Below are 22,817 nucleotides of genomic sequence, written 5' to 3'. Positions count from 1 at the left end.
CACTAATCCCCATGATTGTGTGGGAATGTGTTTTCTAATGAGGAACACTTAACCCTTAAGTCCAGAGTGTTTAGTTTAGGTTTTGAGTGTTAAAGTGTTTAAGTTAAAGATAGATAAATACATAGTACTTTATTGATTCCTTCAGGAGCGTTCCTTCAGGAAAATTTAAGAGTTAGAGTGTTACATTTCACCAATGATTTGGTGGTGTGACTAAATACAGCATCTGAAAAGCTTTTTGGTTATGTCTTACTCATATTAAATATGTTTTTTACCTTCCTTTGGAATGCCGTCCAGCGGCTCCAGGTAGAGGGAGTTAAAGAAAGACTCAGGAAGCAGTGCCCCAGCTGCACCAATACAACTGACTGCCAAAGCCTTCACACTCACGCGTACTTCCTTGTCAGGGATCAGACCTGGTGATACACAAACTTAACTTATCAGTGTTAGACAAAGCAACATGTTGAAGATATACATGAATAAATACTGCCATAGTATCTGATAATCTACGTGGATTTTTGGATAAATCTGTTCAGTTTTTTTCACAGGTTGTTTGCCAGCAAGTGCACTTTAACATGAAGAAACAGCTGGTAAGTAGATTGTCGATCATTGTGACCCACCCTTTAACAAGTTCAAACTTTCAGCATAATACAAGTAAGGCAACAAGAGAAATATCCCACACTTCTCTTTTGTAAAGTAAACATTCCCTTCCCCTTTTTTTTATCTTTTCGTAGGTGTAGATTACTCCTGTGCGTGGGCACGCACCATGGAAATGCGTGCATGAACGGACACGAGAAATTAAACCCCATCAAAGCAAACATTTAATTTGGTCTGCGCGGAAGTGTTTTGCAAAGTTTAACTTCTAATTTAAAAAAAATATAGACACGTATGTATTAAATCTGTTCTGTAAAACAGCTAATGGTAACATAAGCTAGCCGGTGGTGGCGTTACATTTTTTAGGTTTGAAAAATGTAACTGAGCAAGTTGCAAAAAGCTCCTTTAGCCCTTAACAAAACTTCAAGTACACCACTCAGACTTTTGATAGATTTCAGCTAATCTGGGGCAATGTACCTCGCTTCAAGTAGACCGCTTAGACTTCTGATGATTTCAGTTTACGTGGGAACTCGCTGAAATTCACCTAAATCATACTGACCATTCTTTTGTCCTGTCAACAAGAAAGAGGCAGCAAGAAGCCGCACACAATGCACAAGTGGCTCCGCTCCCTGGTCAGTATAGTGTCCAATTGGACCCTTAATATTTGATGGCTAAGAAAACAAAGAAAAGTATTCAAATTAAGACATTGTATTTTCACTACTATTTGCATTCTTAAATGCTGACTTGTAGTAATTAACCTTGCTGTCAGGTTCAGGGTCTGCGGGTTCTTCCCTTGGTATGAAGCGGTCCACGCTGCTGTCTGAACCCTGTCGGTTGTGACCTCGAACGTCAAAGAGATGAGGTTTGCTCAAAGCTGCACACAAACATGCGCAGTCACTGACCAACTTTCCAGTACAAATACGGTTGTGCATTTTCTTGTGTGTGAGCAAACATACCGAGCGCTGACTGCAGGAAAGTTTCTGAAGCTTCATCTCTAGAAGAAGGTGCTGTTCCGTCATCTTCCTCATCCTGGAGAGTTCCAATCTGCATGCCTGAGTACTGGCTCTCACTGCCATCCAGCACCTTATGTGACACACACAGGGAATCTTCAATGAACTACACCATGCATTTCAACCACATTAGGATGATGGATAAATGTTTTATATAGTTAACTTGAGTACATAGCGCCTCCAATATAAACTATTCTAAATATGTTACCCCCCATAGGGAAGCACTATTCTGTATCTATGTTTTCGAAAACGGAATAGGGATGACAGAGCTTCTGGAAAAAAGTCCACTTGCAAGTATTGTAGCACAATAATAGATTAATTCTTTACAAAATATTACCACAACATTAAACTCCCCATGTAAAACAGTATACACCTCTGTTTTGAGTCAAATGTTGAAAAAAGGGATTCATGCTTTGGCTCAGCACAAAAAAAAGTAACTTTCATACAGGGAAAAAGCATAACCTTGAGACCTCTGTTCAACCATGACTAACACAACCTTCCGGAAGAAGGAATGGAAAATTGAAATGTAAACCTTTTGGGATTTGTTTACAATTTACATGAACTAATTGATGAGCAATGCTTATTTACAACAAATGGAAGGTACAGTGGGGGAAATGAGTACAGTATTAGATCACTGGCTGATTTTGTAAGTTCACCCCATTACAAACATTTGAACAGTCCAGAGTGTAATGGAGAGACAGAATGTCAAAAAAAATTCTGTTAAAAACCCCCACATTAAATAAAATGTATGAATTATTTTGTATTGTATTGCAAAATGAAGTACTTAGTACTTGTTGGAGAAAACCTTGTTGGCAAGCACAGAGGGCAGACGTATATTTTAGTTGATCACCTAGAGGTTTTGTTCAGAGAAAAACCCCTTAGAAAATATTGGCACCTCCAAGTTTGACAATAGGGATGAGGTTTTTGGGCTCATATTCAACTATTCACTGCCTCCAAACAATTTGAGTTCAATTGAGCCCAATTTTGGTCTTATTTCACCATATATCTTCCTCCTTCAATAAGCCTTGTCTGAGTCATTCAGGTGTTGATTGTCAAACTTCAGACTGCACATGTGTCTTCTTGAACACTGCAAAATCTCAAGCCATTACAGCTAAGTGTGGTACTAACACTTTTCCTGGTGACTTGGCTCCCAACTCTCTTGACAGCCCTCTCTTTTAATTCTGGGCGTCAAAATTCTGGGAAGTCAGTACGCTATCTATTTTATAACTTATACAGATATTATAACATCTTCATAAGCACTCTACACAGCTTTCACACACATTTAAACACTTCTTATGTTGACTTCATACACTCAATTTAAAATCTGCTATGCAAAGATGTTCAGGCTGCAACGATTATTCCATTGAATTGATTAATTCGATTAAAAAATATATCCGATTTGTATTCTGCTTCTTTGATTAGTTGTTTAATGAGAGTAACTAATAAAAATGTATCATATCTGGACTAAATGGACTGCCCAAAACTTTGAATTAGGAAGCAATCAGCGGAGGTTTTGTTTGTTTGTTTTTTAATTAATGCACACGACTTAAAAGTGTAATTTCAATGTTGATGTGTATTTATTAGAAAAAAAGAATGATGGTTATGGCAGGCCAAAAAAAACATCTTCATTTCAACTATTTTCCATAAAATACTCATTTTGGCTGCAAAGTGTGTTTTATCCAATTACTCGATTAATTGAACAAACTAATACATATTACATATACTATTGTTTTAGATATAGATTAATCAATAGATTATACTGGATTACTAAAATAATCGATAGCTGCAGCTGTAACTGGCACAGTGGTAAGTGAACTCTGAAGTGGCAAGGGAACGCTGTACTTTCTTAAAGGAATAGGACTAATTTGTGTGTTTTATGAGCACATAACCAGTCCGTGGGGGTCAGGATGTTTGCCAATTGGTAGAGGATCAAATACTTATTTTACTTAATCAAATACAAATTAATGTATATTATTCATTCAATGTTATTTTTTGCAGAATGTTATTTGATATGCTGTACCTTTCTGTTACAGTAAAACTACCATAAAATTCTGGACTGTTTATATCTTTGTAAGGGGTTAACTTACAAAATCATCAGTGGATCAAAAAACTGTATGCTCACTTAATTAGTCCTCTATTTGAACAAAAGCCTCTTGGGGCATCTTGGCAATTCATGGGCGCACACATTTGGAGGGTATAGGTCATCATGCTGGAAAGTAAACTCAAGATTAGGCCCTATCAAGATGGCAGGGGTTGTTGCTTTTCTAACAAAGGCTTGAAAAGCATGTTATTGTTAAAATACAAGGAAAATCAACAATAACAAGTGAATTGGGAGAGAATAAAAAGAAGAAAGCATGATGGTTAAAGTTAAAGCTCCTCCAACTCGGCATACAATGTCCAATGGTCTGACCTTGTCACTTGTGCTAGAGGAGGAGGTTGCAGAGAAGGAAGAAGAGGAGGAGAAAGAGAGAGACGAAGATGAAGAAGAAGCAATGCAGATAGAAGAGTCGCTGACTGTAGCATCGGGACCCTCAGTGGAAGTTGGCGAGGGGGGAGATGGTGCTGTCACTTGTGGCAACGACGTGCGAAACTAAGACAGTAAGGAAAAGGAAAAAAGAAAGGGGGCTAAACCATCCAAGTAGAACAGTTAGAACATAAAGAGATGCTCGGAATTTTAACGCAATGTAGCAGGGCTGGATAGTATTAAAACATATCTGATAAAATAGTTCAGTTGAACTCAAATCAACTGACAAACAAAGAATAAATCAATTGATATAAAGCTTGGGCTGCACCAGTGGCCTTGAGCAAACTAGGATTACAGCAACAAACCTATTTTTTGACAAAGGAGAAGTTAGCTTTTAAAAACATTTGTCTCCTTAAAAAAAGAAGTAAATGAAAGGAGTCAAACACAATTAAAAACAATGGAGTTCGTTAGTCAATATTAAAAAAAATCACTTCACGTATGCACAATTACACTGACCAGCTCTGCAACATCTGAGGGAGTGACAGCAGAATCCGGTCCTTCTGTGGTAGTCTGGGAGGAGTCACTGGGTGGGAGTGAGCTGTCAATGGTGCCTGCCAGTGAGCTGCCTTCCATTAGTGGCCCTCCTTCTGGAGTAGAGTTCTCTGGAGTAATGTAGTCAGCCGTCTCTGGGGTAACATTTGCCCCACCACTTGAGCTATGACTCAGCATCTCCTCTTCATTGTCGTTCGGTGACTCAGGAGTATCTGAGGCAGATGTCCCGCCCGCCCCCCCGCCCTGGTCTGACGAGGCACTCAGATCCACCGAGTCACCGGGTTGCAGAGTATGCTGGGAGGACCGAGGCTGTTCTGTGATGATGTCCACTTGGGCCGCAGAGGAGCCATCCGCTCCCACAACAGATGCTGAAGTGTAAATAATTACATACAATTAATGTGTTGTTGCCCCCCGCCACCCCGAAAGGGAATAAGCGGTAGAAAATGGATGGATGGATAATGTGTTGTTGATATTCTACAGGTGCGTATACAAGTTACTGTACATTAAGCATCCAGGCTGAACTCACCTGTGAAAGTTCCAGTGGTGACTTCAGATTTCTCAGCATCCTCTTCCAAACCATCTTCCTCCCCAGAAAGCATTTTACCTGTAAAGAAGAACTTTAAGGTCAGCAAGATATACAAGTAAAACTGAATATGTTAAGTGGGGTTATTTGATTTGTACCAAAAAAAAACATTACAATTTTTTTAACTTTTTTCTGTAGATGTAATACTCTGTATTTATTTATGCACTACGGGTCCTATTCTCCCGTTTGCGCTTGAGTGTTTTTTTGCGCACTTGAAGTTACACACTCTTATACACTATATAAGACACGCGCGCCAAGTTGTGAATGAAGGCATGCTCACTTGGTCGATTTACTAATATGAAGCAGATTTAGTAATGACACATTTTTTTTGTGGTTGTGTAAAAATCACTGAAATCCCTGAAAAACATAGCTTTTTACATTTGAAAAGGCCAGATCCATCTTGGCAGCGCTTTTCATGTGTGTGTGTGTCGTCATGGTGATAACGTCTTCCTCTTTTGTTTTACTTGTTATTATAGCCACTTTGCTGTTATATGTGATGTTAAGAGTTATTTTTGGTACAACTGTTTGTGCAGCCATGACAAGTCATGACATGCTAAGCCAGCTGTCTGTGTTTGTGTGTTGCTGAGTGCGTGTGCTTGTGAGGGGGAGCGTGACAGATGTTTAATATTGTCAAAAAATGTATAGAATCAATGATTGCTACATTGTATACATAGTTGCTGTAAAAAAGTCATATAGTTCAATGATGGCTTAATGGTCCAGTCAAAATCTTTGTATGCATTGAACGTTCGTTTGTCCCAGGATGTCCAAATGCCCTTTTATCCTTATTTCAATTAATGTTTACAGGTGTCTCCAACTGAAGCGATCACAATAGATTTGATAGTTTTCTGGAAATGTATTTTACCATTTTATTACGTGTGGTGTAGCATCCAAACTAAAAGAGCAATACAATGTTTCCCCTTTCTGTACTGGACTTGTAAAAGCACAAAGGGGCAAAAGTACTGAAGTTGATAGGAGAATAAGCACAAGGTCAGATTTTCAGGGCAGGCTGCATTTTGGAAGAAGGCATGATGTGATAGACTTCAGGCTGAAATATACTCTCGCATCACGTAGTCTGCGCCCCCTCTGTCGGTGTCTGGATTTGTTAATAGCTCTTCGGTGGGGGGCTGGCGTGAAACTTGCAACTCTCTTCCAAAACCCTGAGGGGCACGTTAATGAGAAAAAACGGTCTATCCGATTTGAAGATAAAATATTCCCGAAATGACACATTAGGCTTGTAATCACAATTTTTGTTACCTTGCAGACCTCCTCACTGGCGAGTCACAAGACTCCCTGTATGTCCTCACCTGTGAGTTTAAAGCTGGCGATCTTGCTCTACGCCCAATGAGATAAATATTGTGAATGACTGAAAAGACAGCTCACTGTGTTCAGTTAATTCTACTGTTAAATAAACACGCTCAGGTTCTGAGACTGATACAAAAAAGGAGACGTCATTCTCCCTGTTTGAGGGGAGAGACGAACAAACGTGAGGCTCAACAATTATGATGGGCAAACATGTCTGTCACTCAAATTCCGATGACAGTGGAGAGAAAAAAAAACAGCGTATCCTGAGGTTATTTATCGTAGGGCTGCACGATTAATTGAAATCGAATCAGCATCAAGGATTAATTAGTGTGGTAAATAAAAGACCCTGCAGTTTTTTTGCATGTGTTTTTTTTGTCTTTTTCCTGTGTCAGACGGCATTTGAGTCATGTTCGCAATCAGAATTGTTGACCCTTGTTTATTCATCACTCACTTTTAACAAGACGAAAGGCCTCTTACTTTGTGCATTACTCTCAGCACCTGTGGTCATTTATTTAACAGTATACTTAACTGAACAGAGGGACCCTTCTTTTCAGTCGTTCACAATCTTTGTCTCGCCGGAGACTAGAGTGGCGGAGAATGAGGAAGTAGTGTTGTGTGTCCGGGAAAGCACGGAGACAAAAGTGTTTGCATAGGAGGAAATACATGTTGGAATACCATTTTTAGCATATAAGAGCAATAAAAGTTAAGATATAATATAATATATAAAGTACAACACGGTGTTATATTATTTTATTAAATATATACAGTGTATAAATCCATCCATCCATTTTCTACCGCTTATTCCCTTTTGGGGTCGCGGGGGACGCTGGCGTCTATCTCAGCTACAATCGGGCAGTGTATGTATATATATATATATATATATATATATATATATTTCTTTTTTTTTTTTTTAACACACTTACTATTACATTATTAATAATAATTATAAATTATATATATATAAATGTATAAATAAATAATATAATATAATTTGCAAGCATCTGAGGTTTAACTTCTTCTGGAAGCTTCAATAGATTATATTACTTTGATATGTTTTCACGTTAAAAAAATTACTGTATTTTCAAGGTGTGGCGGCTGTTATTTTGCTGTGGCGGTGCGCAGTGTTCCGTTACATTAAGGGGAAACCCTGTTAGTGCACACAGTCAAGACTGAAGTAGGAAGGAAAAAGAGAGGAGGAAATGTAGACCAATCACCTTTCTGTTTCCTGAGGAGTAGTGGACTGCAGGAAGACCCTCCCCCAGCTGGGAATGGCAGGAAACAGAAGGCACAAATAGGAAGTGAAGAGGAGAAAAGCAACAGAACCTCCAAAGACTCATAGGACAGACAATAGGTTAGTTGTAGGAACAAGAAGGAAACAAAAAAAGAAAAGGCTACCCATTTAAAGAGCAAAGTGAATTTAAGTTAGTGAATGGCTAATTACTTAAATGGATTGTTAAAATAGGGAATGTGTATAAATGCAGTCCTGATCATGAGAACATTTACCAATAAACTCTAGAATGCTGCCAGAGCGTGCACGACTCTCAGTATCTTGACGAAACACTGTAGCGTGTGGAACGGTCCCTGCAGTGATGAGCATGTGCAGAAGCTCTGGTGGGGGAGTCTTGAACATCTGCTGCAGTAGCTCCAAAGCTGCTGTCACCACATTGTGGTCCCAGTGTTGTGTGAAGTGTAAAGTCAGCTCATATACCTGCAGATGCATGAAATGGAACAGTCATTAATAACACTTTCAAGGGGAACTGCATTTTTCTTGGATTTTTTAAATTATTTACAATCGTAATGAAAGACATGACGGATGTTTTTTGGTATCTTTAATGCATCTATGTCCGATTACAATGGATTGTCCGTTTGGTGCTGTATTCTGCCTATAAAGCACTTAAAAAACATCCTAACATGTCATTTAAAAGTTATAGACCTGTAACAGCTGTTCTGGTGTAGGCTGCACATCAGCCTCCTTCCTCATAACTCCAAAGCTTCCTTTGAGGCTTGTAGTGTTAACCTGCTGCTGCAGTAGAGGCATCAGATAGCGGAGGGTTAACAGCACCCCAAGAATAAGATGGCTGTGGTGCTCTTCATCTACTGGAACCACAAGACCTACAGTGAAGAAACAAGAGGTCAGTGTGTTCAGAATTTTTGAAAGTTATTATTGCATGTGGTGGCCCTCATCTGAATTGATACAGTATTGATTCCCAGGACCTGGAAATAGATGCCAGAACTCAATATTACCAATTTTTTGTCTTTCCGTGTGTTTTCATGTGGTAATTAATGTTAAAAGAGCAGTTATGCAGACCATTGAAAGTGTCAGAATGTAGCTGCACATTTGTAAATAAAGTCAATAAAACTGAGGAGAAATGTATAATAAATAAAGTATGGTAATAAATAAAATTAATTTAAGGTTCTTATTATGAGTTCTGCAGTCCCACAATCATTCTATTTGGCAGTCATCTCTCTCACTTTTGGGCCTTTTTCAGACTTGGATTTCTCTGAGGTCGTTGCTTGCCCGGTGATTCATGCAGATAATATAGCTATTATCGTCTATTTTAATACTAATATGAAGAATCTGTTGGACCCTCAAAGTGTGGCGCTCCAGACTACAATCAACAGCTGTGGTCTCGCACAAATAATACATGAACCCATGCATCGCATCGGTAACAGCTTGGATCTAGTTTTAGTCCTATTGCCACCTCTAAAGTCATGGTACTCCCATATACCAAAGCAATGGCCAATCACTATTTCTTAAAATTGGAAGTTATGACCCATTGCCAAAGTTTTGATAATAACCAATGCTTTAGCGGTTGTAATATTATTGCTGCTACAACTACAACTCTCTATGGCCTACTGCCCTCAGTGATGGCACTGTTCACCAATCATGTAGGCTCTATGAATAGCCTTACCAACAACTTTAATGATGCTCTGCGCAAGGCCAGATAATGTAGCAGCGTTAAAACTAAAAAGGCCCCTAAGAGGTGTACGCCTGGTTCACAGAAGAAACCAGAGCTCTCAAACAATCATGCAAAGAGTTAAAATGCAAATGGCATGCTACCATATTAAAGGTTTCCCAACAAACATGGAGTGATAGTTTAATAACTTACAAACACACTCTTGCCTTAGCAAAGACTTTTTTAAATTATTCATTCTCATTAATTTCTATAAAAATTATTCTAAATATTTGTTTAAGCACAGTAACATCACTAACACAATAAGGGTCTTCTCCCAGTAGCTCCACCCACTCGACTGAAGATTATGTAAATATTTACTAAGAAAATGGAGCTCATTAGAAACTAGATTAAAACACCATGTCCTAGCTTCAACTGGGCTTCATAAACAAATACATGAATGTGGGCATTAGGGAAAATGCTCTCCAAAATAATCTCTCTCATTTTGGGGAGGTAACGCTACTGCAGGGGTCTGCAACCTATATTGTCAAAAGACATATTTTTCTGCCTCAGCCGGTAAGGTTTATTCAGGTGTACTGGAGAGGAGGCTACGCCAGATAGTCGAACCTCGGATTCAGGAGGAACAGTGTGGTTTTCGTCCTGGTCGTGGAACTGTGGACCAGCTCTATACTCTCGGCAGGGTTCTTGAGGGTGCATGGGAGTTTGCCCAACCAGTCTACATGTGCTTTGTGGACTTGGAGAAGGCATTCGACCGTGTCCCTCGGGAAGTCCTGTGGGGAGTGCTCAGAGAGTATGGGGTATCGGACTGTCTTATTGTGGCGGTCCGCTCCCTGTATGATCAGTGTCAGAGCTTGGTCCACATTGCCGGCAGTAAGTCGGACACGTTTCCAGTGAGGGTTGCACTCCGCCGAGGCTGTCCTTTGTCACCGATTCTGTTCATAAGTTTTATGGACAGAATTTCAAGGCACAGTCAAGGCGTTGAGGGGTTCCGGTTTGGTGGCCACGGGATTAGGTCTCTGCTTTTTGCAGATGATGTGGTCCTGATGGCTTCATCTGGCCGGGATCTTCAGCTCTCACTGGATCGGTTCGCAGCCGAGTGTGAAGCGACCGGAATGAATATCAGCACCTCCAAGTCCGAGTCCATGGTTCTCCACCGGAAAAGGGTGGAGTGCCATCTAAGGGTTGGGGAGGAGACCCTGCCCCAAGTGGAGGAGTTCAAGTACCTAGGAGTCTTGTTCACGAGTGGGGGAAGAGTGGATCGTGAGATCGACAGGCGGATCGGTGCGGCGTCTTCAGTAATGCGGATGTTGTACCGATCCGTTGTGGTGAACAAGAAGCTGAGCCGGAAGGCAAAGCTCTCAGTTTACCGGTCGATCTACGTTCCCAACCTCACCTCTGGTCATGAGCTTTGGGTCATGACCGAAAGGATAAGATCACGGGTACAAGCGGCCGAAATGAGTTTCCCCTGCCGGGCGGCGGGACCAAGTTTGGGTAAGAAGCTCTGTCATCCGAGAAAAGCTGAAAGTAAAGCCGCTGCTCCTCCACATCGAGAGGAGCCAGATGAGGTGGTTCGGACATCTGGTCAGGATGCCACCCGACCGCCTCCCGAGGGAGGTGTTTAGGGCACGTCCAACCGGTAGGAGGCCAGGGGGAAGACCCAGGACACGTTGGGAAGACTATGTCTCCCGGCTGGCCAAGAACGCCTCGGGATCCCCCGGGAAGAGCTGGACTAAGTGGCTGGGGAGAGGGAAGTCTGCTTCCCTGCTTAGGCTGCTGCCCCCGCGACCCGACCTCGGATAAGCGGAAGAAGATGGATGGATGGATGGATGGATATTTTTCTGCCTCTTCCACCAAAGAAAAATTGTGTAAAGCCGCAAAACGTAACACAGCTGAAAAACTATTCAAATGTTTCATCTTTTTTAATTTTACCGGAAAAAGCAATCTATCCATGTGAAATTCAACAATTTTTCCTTTTTTTTTTGGAAAGTATTCATGTTTAGCTTATCCAAGGGGTTGCACACTTGAGCACACAGGCTTCCAGCCTCTTTTACTTCCTTGCACTTCAAAACTCAGCCTGTGCTCATTTACGGCCTCACATGTACGGAAATTAGAGAGGTCTTTCTGAAAATGTACACTTTTCTCGCCTTGGGGTTGAAAAAAATCAAAGGGAGCCACGACAAGGAGGCAGAACCCAGCACTAGAGGAACTCTGATGACTCGGTAATCATGGGAAAAAACAAACATGTCTACTCAATCTAGTTCCAGGGAAACTGATCAAGGAGCCGTTTGCAATATTAATACCATCAGTGCTAAATAGAGATCAACCTAAATGTTTTTTTCATGGCCCAAACCAATAGCGATTGTTAGTAGTCAAAGTGGCCGATAACCGATATTTGGAGCCATTAATAATTTGCAGCATTAATAATCGTAATAATCGAAATATTATTAGTACACAACAGTAATCAGATAGACAAGGCGATAAGTTGTTATTTCAACATTATTTTTGACATCATGTGTAAAAAATGGCATCAAAATTTGGCACTTGTAGATTTTACGTGAATTGGTCCTGGGTAATACAGACCAAATTTAATTTGTCCCTATAAACGTACCAAAATAGTTTTACATCCCTACCAACAAACATTTTTAGATTATGCAGGTGAGTGTGTGATCCTACCAAGCAGCACATTAAGGAGCCATGTGTAGAAGTAGCTTTTACGCCGTGAATGCTGGCACACATTAACAGCAGAGCTGGCCGCCGTACGTCTGATGGTGGGAGAGCTTGACTTCAGGTTGGCGACAAACGACTTCAACAGGACCTGGGATAAAAATATTTATTTAAAACCATTAAGGTAATAAGAAAAAGTGTATGTTGGTGGTGTTGAAGCAGAGAATATTAGGAATGACACATGCAACAAGAACAAAATAATGAAAAAACACAAGTGGACACCTTGATCTCGCCATCATTGGCAAAGTGTCCCAAAGCTGCCATGATTTTAGGCATGGCTGTTGCCAAAGTCTCCTGCACAGATTCCTCTTGCCGTTTGGTGATTCTGGTGAGGCACGGCAAAAGGTTGACAAGGTAGGGTCTGTATTGCAAGGAAGAGAAAAAGAAATAAATGCATTTTATTGTTTTCTTACAAAAGATGGAATAATTTTTAGTTTGATAAAAAAACAAAAATTCATATGTAATAGTTGTTATTTGTGTGTCTACCTGCACTTCTGAGGTCTGATGAGGTGAGCAAGCTCAGCAAACCTCCACAAAGCTGCTCTCAAACTTCGAGAGGCACCATTCTACAAATACACATAGACATTAATTGTCTTCAGCATTCACCATTATCTCTATATATGAATGTATTTATTATCAGAATACAGTGGCACCTCGGTGTTTATAGCTCCACTTTTTGTATGATTAAGTGTTCAACGAATGTTTGCCGGAATCTTGCCCAGTTTTTGCACACTTTCTTGATTGTATCATGGTGTCAAAGAAAGTTGTGCATACCATCACTTGGATACAGAGGATGAGAAACACTACTAAATTTAAAATATAACTTTTGTTATATGTTCATTTGTCCACAACATTGTCATTTATATGTATTTTGCATAGTTTTCTGCATGTTAAACTATGATTATTCACTATAAAATATGATTATGTCAATATTTTGGAGGTCTGGAACAGACTAAATGGAGTACTTTATTTTTATGGGGGAAATTGCTTCAGTTTTCGTACAATTAGGTTGTTGCCAGACCTTTTGGAACAGATTTTTTATGAAAACCGAGGTAACACTATAAGGGCAAAAGCAATGCCACAATTAGTTATTTCATAAGTGCAAACACAAATATGAATAGGTTGTCCACTTACCTTTTTAATTTCTTTATACAGCTCCAGCTGCAGTCTTGGCAGATTTGAATCCATCAGTGCCTAAAAATAACAAAGCAAGAACACTGGAAAAACTCCCAAAGTATATATTTTTAATTTATAGTCAAATTTTTTAAACAAACTTAATACAAGACCCTGTATAAGAATTTTTCAGTGAAACATAAGAACTTGTTTTTAAGTAATAGATCTGAGGAAAAAAATATTACTTTTGAGCATCACAAGTTTGTTATAAGACACCAAGCTGTACAATACTAAGAAGTACAGCTAATAAGAAGTTTTGATTGCCATTTCAAGAAATCTTTTACAAAAACAATTTTGACTTGTTCCTTTGGCATAATTTTTGCTCATTACAAGCAAAAAAAAAAAAAAATCGTATTTTTGTTTGATTTTACTTTTTTAAAGAGGGGTATTTTTTTCCAGTGAAAAAAATAACATATAGAACAGCTTTAAGCAACGCTCTCACTAATTTGTACATGTTTAAAAAAAACATACACAACTTCTTGAGCATTTCTTGAAAGATGGAATTTATTTGAGCACATGTAGCCACCGTAGTATCGCACTTGTCCAAAATCTGACATAAAAAGTTACATGGCTTAATAAAATAATCAAATTACAGCAGTAATTTTCTTAATGATATACATTAAGTCATTTGGCCAACTTTGAAAAAAAATTATCCAAATCTTTTTTTATGAGCCTTGCAGTACATAGTAAAGTTCCTGATATTGTACACTTTTTCAGACAATGTGCAGGCATTCTTGGTGACTTCAACAACCACGGAATGTTCTGACACTTTGCCTCTTGTTCATGGCTGTGTCACTGCCTGTAGGTTCCGCCATAGAAAGCAGTTAGCACTGCTACATTTATGCCTTTTTAAGTCGGTCCCACTGTTGAAAAACAGGTTGGCAGCTGCAGCACGTATATACGTCCACAGCGAGTACGCATAACACACTTAACTAGAGGTGGGAATCTTTAAGCACCTCACCTCATCCGCGATTACAAATCTGTTATTTACGCATCTTTATTTTTATAATGTATACTATTAAGATATTGTATATTATTATTGTATATTATAAATGTTATATATTCAATTAAAAAGTATGCAGTATGTCAGGGTTTCTACAGGTATCTGCAAATCTAATTTATTGCTTTTTAATGCCACTTAAAAAAAATAATGACCATGTTCTACCGCATATTGTTATAATATATATTCAAAACTTACAATTGGGAATTAGTGAAGTGAATTATATTTTGTATGGCGCTTTTTCTCTAGTGACTCAAAGCGCTTTACATAGTGAAACCCAATATTTAATTTTTCCATTTAAACCAGTGTGGGTGGCAGTGGAGGCAAGTGGGTAAAGTGTCTTGCCCAAGCACACAACGGCAGTGACTAGGATGGCGGAAGTGGGGATCGAATCTGCAACCCTCAAGTTGCTGGCACGGCCGCTCTACCAACCGAGCTACACCGCCCCAATTGTGTGTATGCACACAATTGAAAGCATTTGACAATGATAATGTTGAATAGTGAAAAGTTTACATTAACTGTTACTACCTGGTGAATTAGAATTGGTTCGCAAGACCTCTGAGAATTTATTTGTATTTATTTTTCTGTAGTGGCCTTCCGCCCGATTGTAGCTGAGATAGGCTCCAGCGCCCCTCGCGACCCTGAAGGGGTTAAGCGGTAGAAAATGGATGGATGGATGGGTAGCAGCAGCAGTGGTGGCGACAGCTAAAGTGGCTTTGTTGGTCGTGCCAAAGAAATTTGGCGCCTTTAACTGCTGTTGGCCTTTTTATCGCCGACTTGTGATTAGCAAATAGCAATTGTGATTTCACCACATTGATGTCCATTGAGCAAAGTTTGGGGGTAATTTTGCACATGCTACGGAACACATCCATGGGTTTACAATATGCAGGCTTTAACCAAGTTTTGAAAAGATAATCAGGCTACTTTTGCTCGAATTGCAGCTTTCCATTTACCCGACATGTATCCATTTTCTTGATTTTGTTACAGCATGAGCACTTTCAAAGAATGTTTTAAAGCATTCTCTTACTTTGATTATTTTGTTGAGGCACTCATCGGCGACCATTCGGACATCTGATTCACTGTCATCACTGCAGAGCAGGAACATTTCCATTGCAATGCCAAGCAGTTTCTGAAACTCCGGAGAAGTTCTAAAAACAAGCAGCATACAGGAGGAGAATAAGGGAAACATTGTTACACTACATCACACTGATGCAGACACACAGTGCCAATGCAACTAAAGAATTTTCCTGAAAAAACATCACAAACGTAAAAAATAATGACTGTTAAAATTGTCTGTTGAGTTTTAATAAATATCAAGACATACCTGAGAGACTGAGCCACAATATTTTCACATATTGTCAAGCAATGTGTCACTCTGTCTTTCTTTGTTGTTGCCTGCTCCTTTTTCCTGTGAAATGGGGAAGTTTTGAGTATTGATGAAGAATGATGGAAGACAAAAAAAAGAAGCAAAACAATGTAAAATTAATCTACAGTGGAACCTCGATTTACAAAATTAGTTGGTTCTTGAACATGGTTGGTAAATGGACAAGTTGGTATAGTGAAGGAGAGTTCCCTATAACAATGTAAATATGAATAATGGGTTACAGCCTCAGCAAAAGTTCATATTTTAGTTAAGGTTTGTACGCAATATAAATTGCTATAGAGTACTGTATATCAAACAAATATATACACACATGCCACTATGGTGCTCTACCAAACAATCAGAAATCGTTAACTTTTTTTTTTAATCCAGGGAGATATCCTCCTTTTTCTACACTGATCTGTTGGCTTTTTGGGACTCATTTTGAGTTAGCAAAATGGACAAAACTAGTCAAAAGGGGAAAACACACTAAAGGTGCACACACTGAAGTGCTGAGAAGCGGGTGTGTGTCTTGTGCAAAAAGTGAGTGGAAGGCTCTGCATCAGCTACAATGATACACATGTTTTTGTTTGCATGTGTGAAAATGAATGACTGAATGAAGTGTTTGTACACACAGACATAGTTGGCACACGGAGGCATACCTGGACCGACCCAAAAGTTCGTAAATCGAAAAGTAGCAAATAAAGTGGTTCGTAAATTGAGGTTCCACTGTATTAATTCCAAGAATGTTTTATAATACACATTTAGACGGCGAGAAATATGTGTGGGTTCTTCCGAGGATGTTGTAGTCGTAATGATTTGTGCAGTCCTTTGAGACATTTGTGATTTGGGGCTATATAAATAAACATTGATTGATTGATGTTGACAAACTAAAGAATATTCAAATAAATATAATGGAGCACTGAATTGGAGATGGAATCAAGCAATCACAAACAAAAGAGGAGAACTATAACTTTAGAGAAAAACCTAACTTAAAACATTTGTATGCACGTACAACACTTAAAACATTCAGTATATCAGTATGTGGAATTATATTTGGGAAAGGATTAAGCAAATAAATCAAACTGTACTAATATAAGCCAGTTTGAGGCTGTTCTAACAAGTGTTTTCAAAGGTACAAGGAAGAAGAATTATGATAACCGTTGTTCATTGATTGCAAATAAGATTTTATCCATTTGATTAAGTGAATCATAATTGATTTAATTATGTGTGAGGAGAATCGATGTATTTATGTAGCATTAATGTCAATTTTGAAAATGGGAAATGATTAGTTAGGCCCTGCTTCTTCCTATTCTTTTTTGGACATGTTGTGAAGAAAAATTTTAAATGTATGTTAAAATATGTGATGTATCATATTGATACTGTATACATGTTCGAAATAAACTACAACCAACCAATCACTTAGACCAGGGGTGTCAAACGTAAGGCCCGCCGGGCTGAACAGGTTTTATCCAGCCCGCGGGATGAGCTTGCCAAGTATAAAAATGAACCGAAATCCATTTTTTCCTACCGCTTAAATCGTTGAATTAAAAAACTGCTGTTCTATATGTGTCCACTAGATGTCGCAATAGCAATTCTTTATATCTTGGTAGATTATGCTACATATGCAAAACATAAAAAATAAATCAAATGATGTTAGTACACCAGTCGAGGTAAAGGAGCAAACTACATAAATAACATACTGTAATTTGATTTTTTTTTTTTAATCTTGATAGATTGAAAATGAACACCAATGAGTTGACTGAGTGAAAATTATCACATAATTTATTCAGAAAGTATAAATAAGGACAAATAAAGATAGAATACTATTAACCACAACATTTAAGTGTAAAACATAACATTATGATAATATTTTCTTCACAAAATACAACCAATAGTACGTTAATGTTAAATCTTACTTGTAAAAAGTAATCCCCCGATTCCTATTTTCAACAGTCCGCTCATTTGAGCAGGAAGTTGTTGAACATTAGCCCGGCATCTTTGTTTTCTATCGTTCAACTGTCAGTTTAGGCCGGGGGTCGGGAACCTTTTGGCTGAGAGAGTCATGAAAGTCAAATATTTTTAAATGTATTTCTGTGAGAGCCATATAATATTTTTTAACACTGAATACAAGTAAATGCGTGCATTTTTAAGTAAGACCAACATTTTTAGAGTACAATAAGTCTCTTATTCTTTTTAATAACACTGTTATTGTGAAGCTAACCAATGATAAATAAAATACTTCTTAAAGAGACTTCTTGAACTGGTGGGATACAAAACTGATGGACGGATTAAAATGCACGAGAATGTTTTATATTCTCAACGTTGTTTTTAACACTTTAACACATCCACAAAACCATTCTGGGTTTCAACCCATCTTATTTATCTTGTCTTTTAACAAAAAAACAAGGAAGTCACAATCTTCGTTCAATGTATTTTCTGCAATTTGTCATCCCCAAAGTAAGAACTGAACTGGGCAAGAAAGCATTTAGATTTTCAGCACTGAAGGCTTGGAATAACATACAATCGAATATTCAAATTCAAACCCTTGTTACATTAAATGAGTTTAAAGCTTCTGCGAAAGGATTGCAGTCCTACTTGTCTGTATGCACATGTGTCATGGGAGCAAGTTTTAATGTTGTAAATGTGATGTTTTATGTGTTGTTTACTGTTTTTAATGTAACCTTGCTGCCGCCCTCTTGGCCAGGTCTCCCATGGAAAAGAGATCTTTGATTTCAATGGGATTTTACCTGGTTAAATAAAGGCTAAATAAAATAAAATAAACACGTACTATGAATTGATTTAGGTGGACCCCGACTTAAACAAGTTGAAAAACTTATTGGGGTGTTACCATTTAGTGGTCAATTGTACGGAATATGTACTGTACTGTGCAATCTACTAATAAAAGTTTCAATCAATCAATCCAAATTATGCTTAAAGCGAGTACGCAACATCCTGAAGGACAAATACCATCCAGCACATGGCCTCTTCAACCTGCTACCCTCTGGAAGGAGGTACAGATCGATTCGCGCCAGGACCACCAGAATGTCTCACAGTCTGTATCCCCAGGCTGTGAGACTGCTAAATGAACAGCCTGCCCCCTTACTGCCCCCCACCATCTTATTACCTCACTCTTCACCACCTCAATAATTGTGCTCTGGACACTGCATTGCTGCAGCAGCAACGCAACACCCACCATACATTTGACTGTTCACACCCCCCCTACACCACGTCCCTCTATACGTTTTCTCATAAACAAATGCTAAGCTAAACTGTTAACTATGGTCAACCTGCACATCAATGCAGTTTCTATGCCGCTGGACAAAGCTCAAACGATATCTCGTTGACATGTATGACTTAAGTGTTATTTATGACAATGACAATAAAAGGAATTGATTGATTACCAGCAGAATTATTTATTACTTATCATGTTAAGCAATGTCAGCTAAAATTCATCTGAGAGCCAGGTGCAGTCATCAAAAGAGCCACATCTGGCTCGAGAGCCATAGCTTCCCTACCCCTGGTTTAGGCGGCTCCTCATCACCACTTCAAGATGGCGGCTACATTTCTCGCGCCACCGCAACCAATGTTGCGGCTACTTATAAGCCGCCTCTGTTTGGGACGTATATGACGTAATCACAACGCACCTGATTCTGTGGCATTGCAGTAAAGTGCATCCAGTGCAGGTCCTCGTTCAGCCAACGCACTCTTTTTTTAAACCTTTGACCCAAGTACATCAACTGGAACCGTGTCACTAAATGAACAATATTGCAAGCATAGAGAATTGGGTTTCTGACACATCTTTTTTGCAACTGCAGTGATTTGCATCTGCCAACATATCGATGGTATACTACTTGAAGACGGTGTTGTAGTGGAAATTTAGGTGATCGTCCAAATTAATGCTAGCTGGATGAGTCCTGAGCATGCGCAGTGTAGCAATGGTGGCTAAGGAGCTAAGCTACTTGTTAGCATGCTAAGCTACGGTGGCTAGCCCTGACTTACTGTCTCTGGGCGAGCTCCTCGGCGGTCGGCGGTCCTTGCTGCTGCTGGAAGGACTTCAGAGACTCAAACGCCTTCATTAATTTCTCCATGGTGGCCATTTGTGCAATGAGCGGGAAAGAAAGCCTCGCTGATATTTACAATTGTGAGCTAAGTAGCTAACACGAGCCGTGCGAAACACGGCCGTTACAAAACCACCACCAGCTTCTATCCAAGACGCCTGGACTATCTATTCACGGTAATAAACGTCGGTGAGGAAAAGGCAGGTTGGTGGGCCAGTCTGGATGCAGCCATGATGTTTGTGAGACGTACGTAGCCGCAGAAATCAGACCAGGAAGTGGCGGACATGACAGCTGGGTTGCAATTGGGTGAAAGCGAGCGAACAACCAATCAGGTGTCGGCTCTGCAGCCGACAGCCAATCACGAGCAGGAACTTTTTTTCTTTTGTTGTTTTCCTGCAGTCACGAGACTCTGCCAGTCAGATCAAATTGTTTTGCTTCAAGTGGAATACTATAATTGTAATAGCTAGTTTATAAACCAAAATTATATTGTATTAGAGCTTGTAATAACAATGTCACTAATACTTGGTCAATATTGAAGTCACAAAATGCAAACGGAGAACTGTTGCCGTTTTTTTAATCTATTTATTTGATTTTATGGATGAAGTAGTGGAGCTCCCATTAGCTCTGCTATTAGCTGACTTTTATTCAATTACTTTTATTTACGTTTATTTAGTATTTAGAATGCATTAAAAGAAAATCCATCCGTCTTCATGTCTTTCTCAATGATTGTAAACGATAGGCAAAATTCCAAAGAAGTGCAGTTCCCTTGAAATTACAAACAATTTAATTCCACTTCCGGTCATTTCAATTCAATAACCTGTGAAGTAGAGGCAAGTACATTTTTTCAAATTTGTCCAATGAATTAGAATTGTGAATTTGGAATTTTGTAAAAGCTTGCTGTATCTATATTTTTGTTTAAGAAAATATTGGTAAATTGTTAAATTCCTGAATTAAGTCTTTGTTAGAACATGCATACACACACAAGTAAATTATTGCCAATTAAAAATCCTTGTCATTTATTTTTTAGGAACCATATACATGAATTGATTTACGTTAGGGGTCTCAAACACACGGCCTGCGGGCCAATTGCGGCCTGGGAGATGTTATTTTGCGGCCCGCACCTTAATATGAAAATTTAATGTTGGTGCGGCCGGCGATTTTTGTATGAATAACGCTTTACAGCGTCATACTTGTATACCCTCGCTTTTTCCGAGGGACTCCCAATTGTCAGTGCCCCTCCAGGGGTAATCATTCTCCCGAATTCCCCCCTAACAACGATAATAAGGGGGCACCGTGGAGGCACTGCCTTTAACATCCTCTACAATCTGTACAAACAGCATGCCAGCCCAGCCACATGTGTTTGGCTTCTGAAGACACAGTTAGCGACTGCAAGACGTAGTTGATCAACAGCCATACAGGTCACACTGAGAGTGGGCATATCAACAACTTTATCACTGTTACAAATATTTGCCACACTGTGAACCCACACCAAACAAGAATGACAAACACATTTTGGGAGAACATCTGCACCATAACACAACAGAACAAATACCCAGAATCCAATGCAGCCCTAACTCTTCCGGGCTACAATAGGGGGCGGAATTGGGGCTGCATATTGTACAATATATTGTTGTCCGGGTGGAAACCGGGAGAATGATTGCCCCGGGAGATTGTCGGGAGAGGCACTTATATTCGAATGTTCCCGGAAAGAACGCGAGAGTTGGCAAGTATGTTGCTAGGGCGAGAAAGCCATTCAAAGAAGGTGAATTCATAAAAAAAAATGCATGTTAGATTTTTTTAAGAAATCTTTTCTTGCGGCCCAGCCTAGTTCAGTTTCTGCCCCCCGGTAAATTGAGTTTGAGACCCCTGATTTACGTGGACCCCGACTTAAACAAGTTGAAAAACTCATTCGAGTGTTACCATTTTGTGGTCAATTGTACAGAATATGTACTGAACTGTGCAATTTACTAAAAAAAGTTTCAATCGATCAAAAAAATGTTAGTTTCGTTGAAACATTATTGATTAGATTTTAATTCCATACACTTTCCCCTGAGTACTGTATACAGGGGCGTAAAACCTCATTTTGAGACCCATACACGGGACTTTTTTTTTTTTACGACGTTTACACTGCACCAAAGTGGCCCACATTGGATTTTTTCATCCATCCATCTTCTTCCCCTTATCCGAGGTCGGGTCACGGGGGCAGCAGCCTAAGCAGGGAAGCCCAGACTTTCCTCTCCCCAGCCACTTTGTCCAGGCGTTCCCAGGCCAGCCGGGAGACGTAGTGTTCCCTACGTGTCCTGGGTCTTCCCCGTGGCCTCCTACCGGTCGGACGTGCCCTAAACACCTCCCTAGGGAGGCGTTCGGGTGGCATCCTGACCAGATGCCCGAACCACCTCATCTGGCTCCTCTCCATGTGGAGGAGCAAAGGCTTTACATTGAGCTCCTCCCGGTGTCAAGCGAAATAAGTGTTCGCTGCGAAATAAGTGCCCAAGCGTGTCGGGGCATATATTTAGCGCCTTAAGTGCAAAATATATGCATGTGTATGGGACAGCTTGCCAAAAAATTGCCCCGGTGGCCTCAGTGAGAGTGCATACGAGGTATACTCATTAGTTAAACTTGGATTTGCTGATATTGTTAGCTAAAAGAAAAACCATAACCAAACCCTAACCCAATCTTTAAATTCTCGCTAAATCACTACTAGGATGGTCCCTCTCTCGCTACACACACGCTAGTTTGTCAATGATGCCGCCCTGCCAAAAAACTGCCCGGCGAACTGGACTGCGCAGGTGCGCGCATGCGCACACACCCCATGATCACTTATTTCGCTGGGCACAAATTTGGCGTGACACCGGATGGCAGAGCTTCTCACCCTATCTCTAAGGGAGAGCCCCGCCACCCTGCGGAGGAAACTCATTTCAGCCGCTTGTACCCTTGATCTTGTCCTTTTGGTCCCGCCATCAGTGTGTGAATGTGTGTGTGAATGGGCGAATGTGGAAATACTGTCAAAGCGCTTTGGGCTCCTTAAAAAGGGGTAGAAAAGCGCTATACAAGTACAACCCATTTACCATTTAACCCATTTACC

At 39.8% G+C, this 22,817-nt stretch overlaps 1 protein-coding gene across 10 annotated transcripts in view; it reads right to left on the bottom strand.

The window, feature by feature from the left end:
- The window catches only part of htt (huntingtin), a 51,496-nt gene extending 31,460 nt beyond the window's left edge, over positions 1-20,036 (bottom strand). For 4 of the 10 annotated variants that reach the window (XM_061881349.1, XM_061881353.1, XM_061881350.1 and 1 more), the window contains exons 1-17: positions 19,674-20,035; positions 15,636-15,719; positions 15,339-15,459; positions 13,273-13,332; positions 12,625-12,704; positions 12,361-12,499; positions 12,088-12,229; positions 8,433-8,611; positions 8,003-8,207; positions 7,714-7,761; positions 5,141-5,218; positions 4,579-4,982; positions 4,009-4,188; positions 1,545-1,671; positions 1,347-1,462; positions 1,148-1,259; positions 273-410 (exon numbers count right to left, since the gene is read on the bottom strand). In XM_061881349.1, coding sequence (XP_061737333.1) covers positions 273-410; positions 1,148-1,259; positions 1,347-1,462; positions 1,545-1,671; positions 4,009-4,188; positions 4,579-4,982; positions 5,141-5,218; positions 7,714-7,761; positions 8,003-8,207; positions 8,433-8,611; positions 12,088-12,229; positions 12,361-12,499; positions 12,625-12,704; positions 13,273-13,332; positions 15,339-15,459; positions 15,636-15,719; positions 19,674-19,771 — 2,311 coding nt within the window. In that variant the 5' untranslated portion in view covers positions 19,772-20,035. Of the gene's footprint in view, positions 1-272; positions 411-1,147; positions 1,260-1,346; positions 1,463-1,544; positions 1,672-4,008; positions 4,189-4,578; positions 4,983-5,140; positions 5,219-7,713; positions 7,762-8,002; positions 8,208-8,432; positions 8,612-12,087; positions 12,230-12,360; positions 12,500-12,624; positions 12,705-13,272; positions 13,333-15,338; positions 15,460-15,635; positions 15,720-19,673 lie in introns of all 10 variants that reach the window. The other 6 variants (XM_061881356.1, XM_061881357.1, XM_061881359.1 and 3 more) reach the window with 4 other exon arrangements.
- Between the last annotated feature and the right edge of the window lie 2,781 nt (positions 20,037-22,817).

Source organism: Nerophis ophidion, linkage group LG20 (assembly GCF_033978795.1).
Source record: "Nerophis ophidion isolate RoL-2023_Sa linkage group LG20, RoL_Noph_v1.0, whole genome shotgun sequence".
Taxonomy (NCBI): Eukaryota; Metazoa; Chordata; class Actinopteri; order Syngnathiformes; family Syngnathidae; genus Nerophis; species Nerophis ophidion.
The sequence above is the reverse complement of the archived record's forward strand: the minus strand, read 5'-3'. Positions and strand labels throughout refer to the sequence as shown.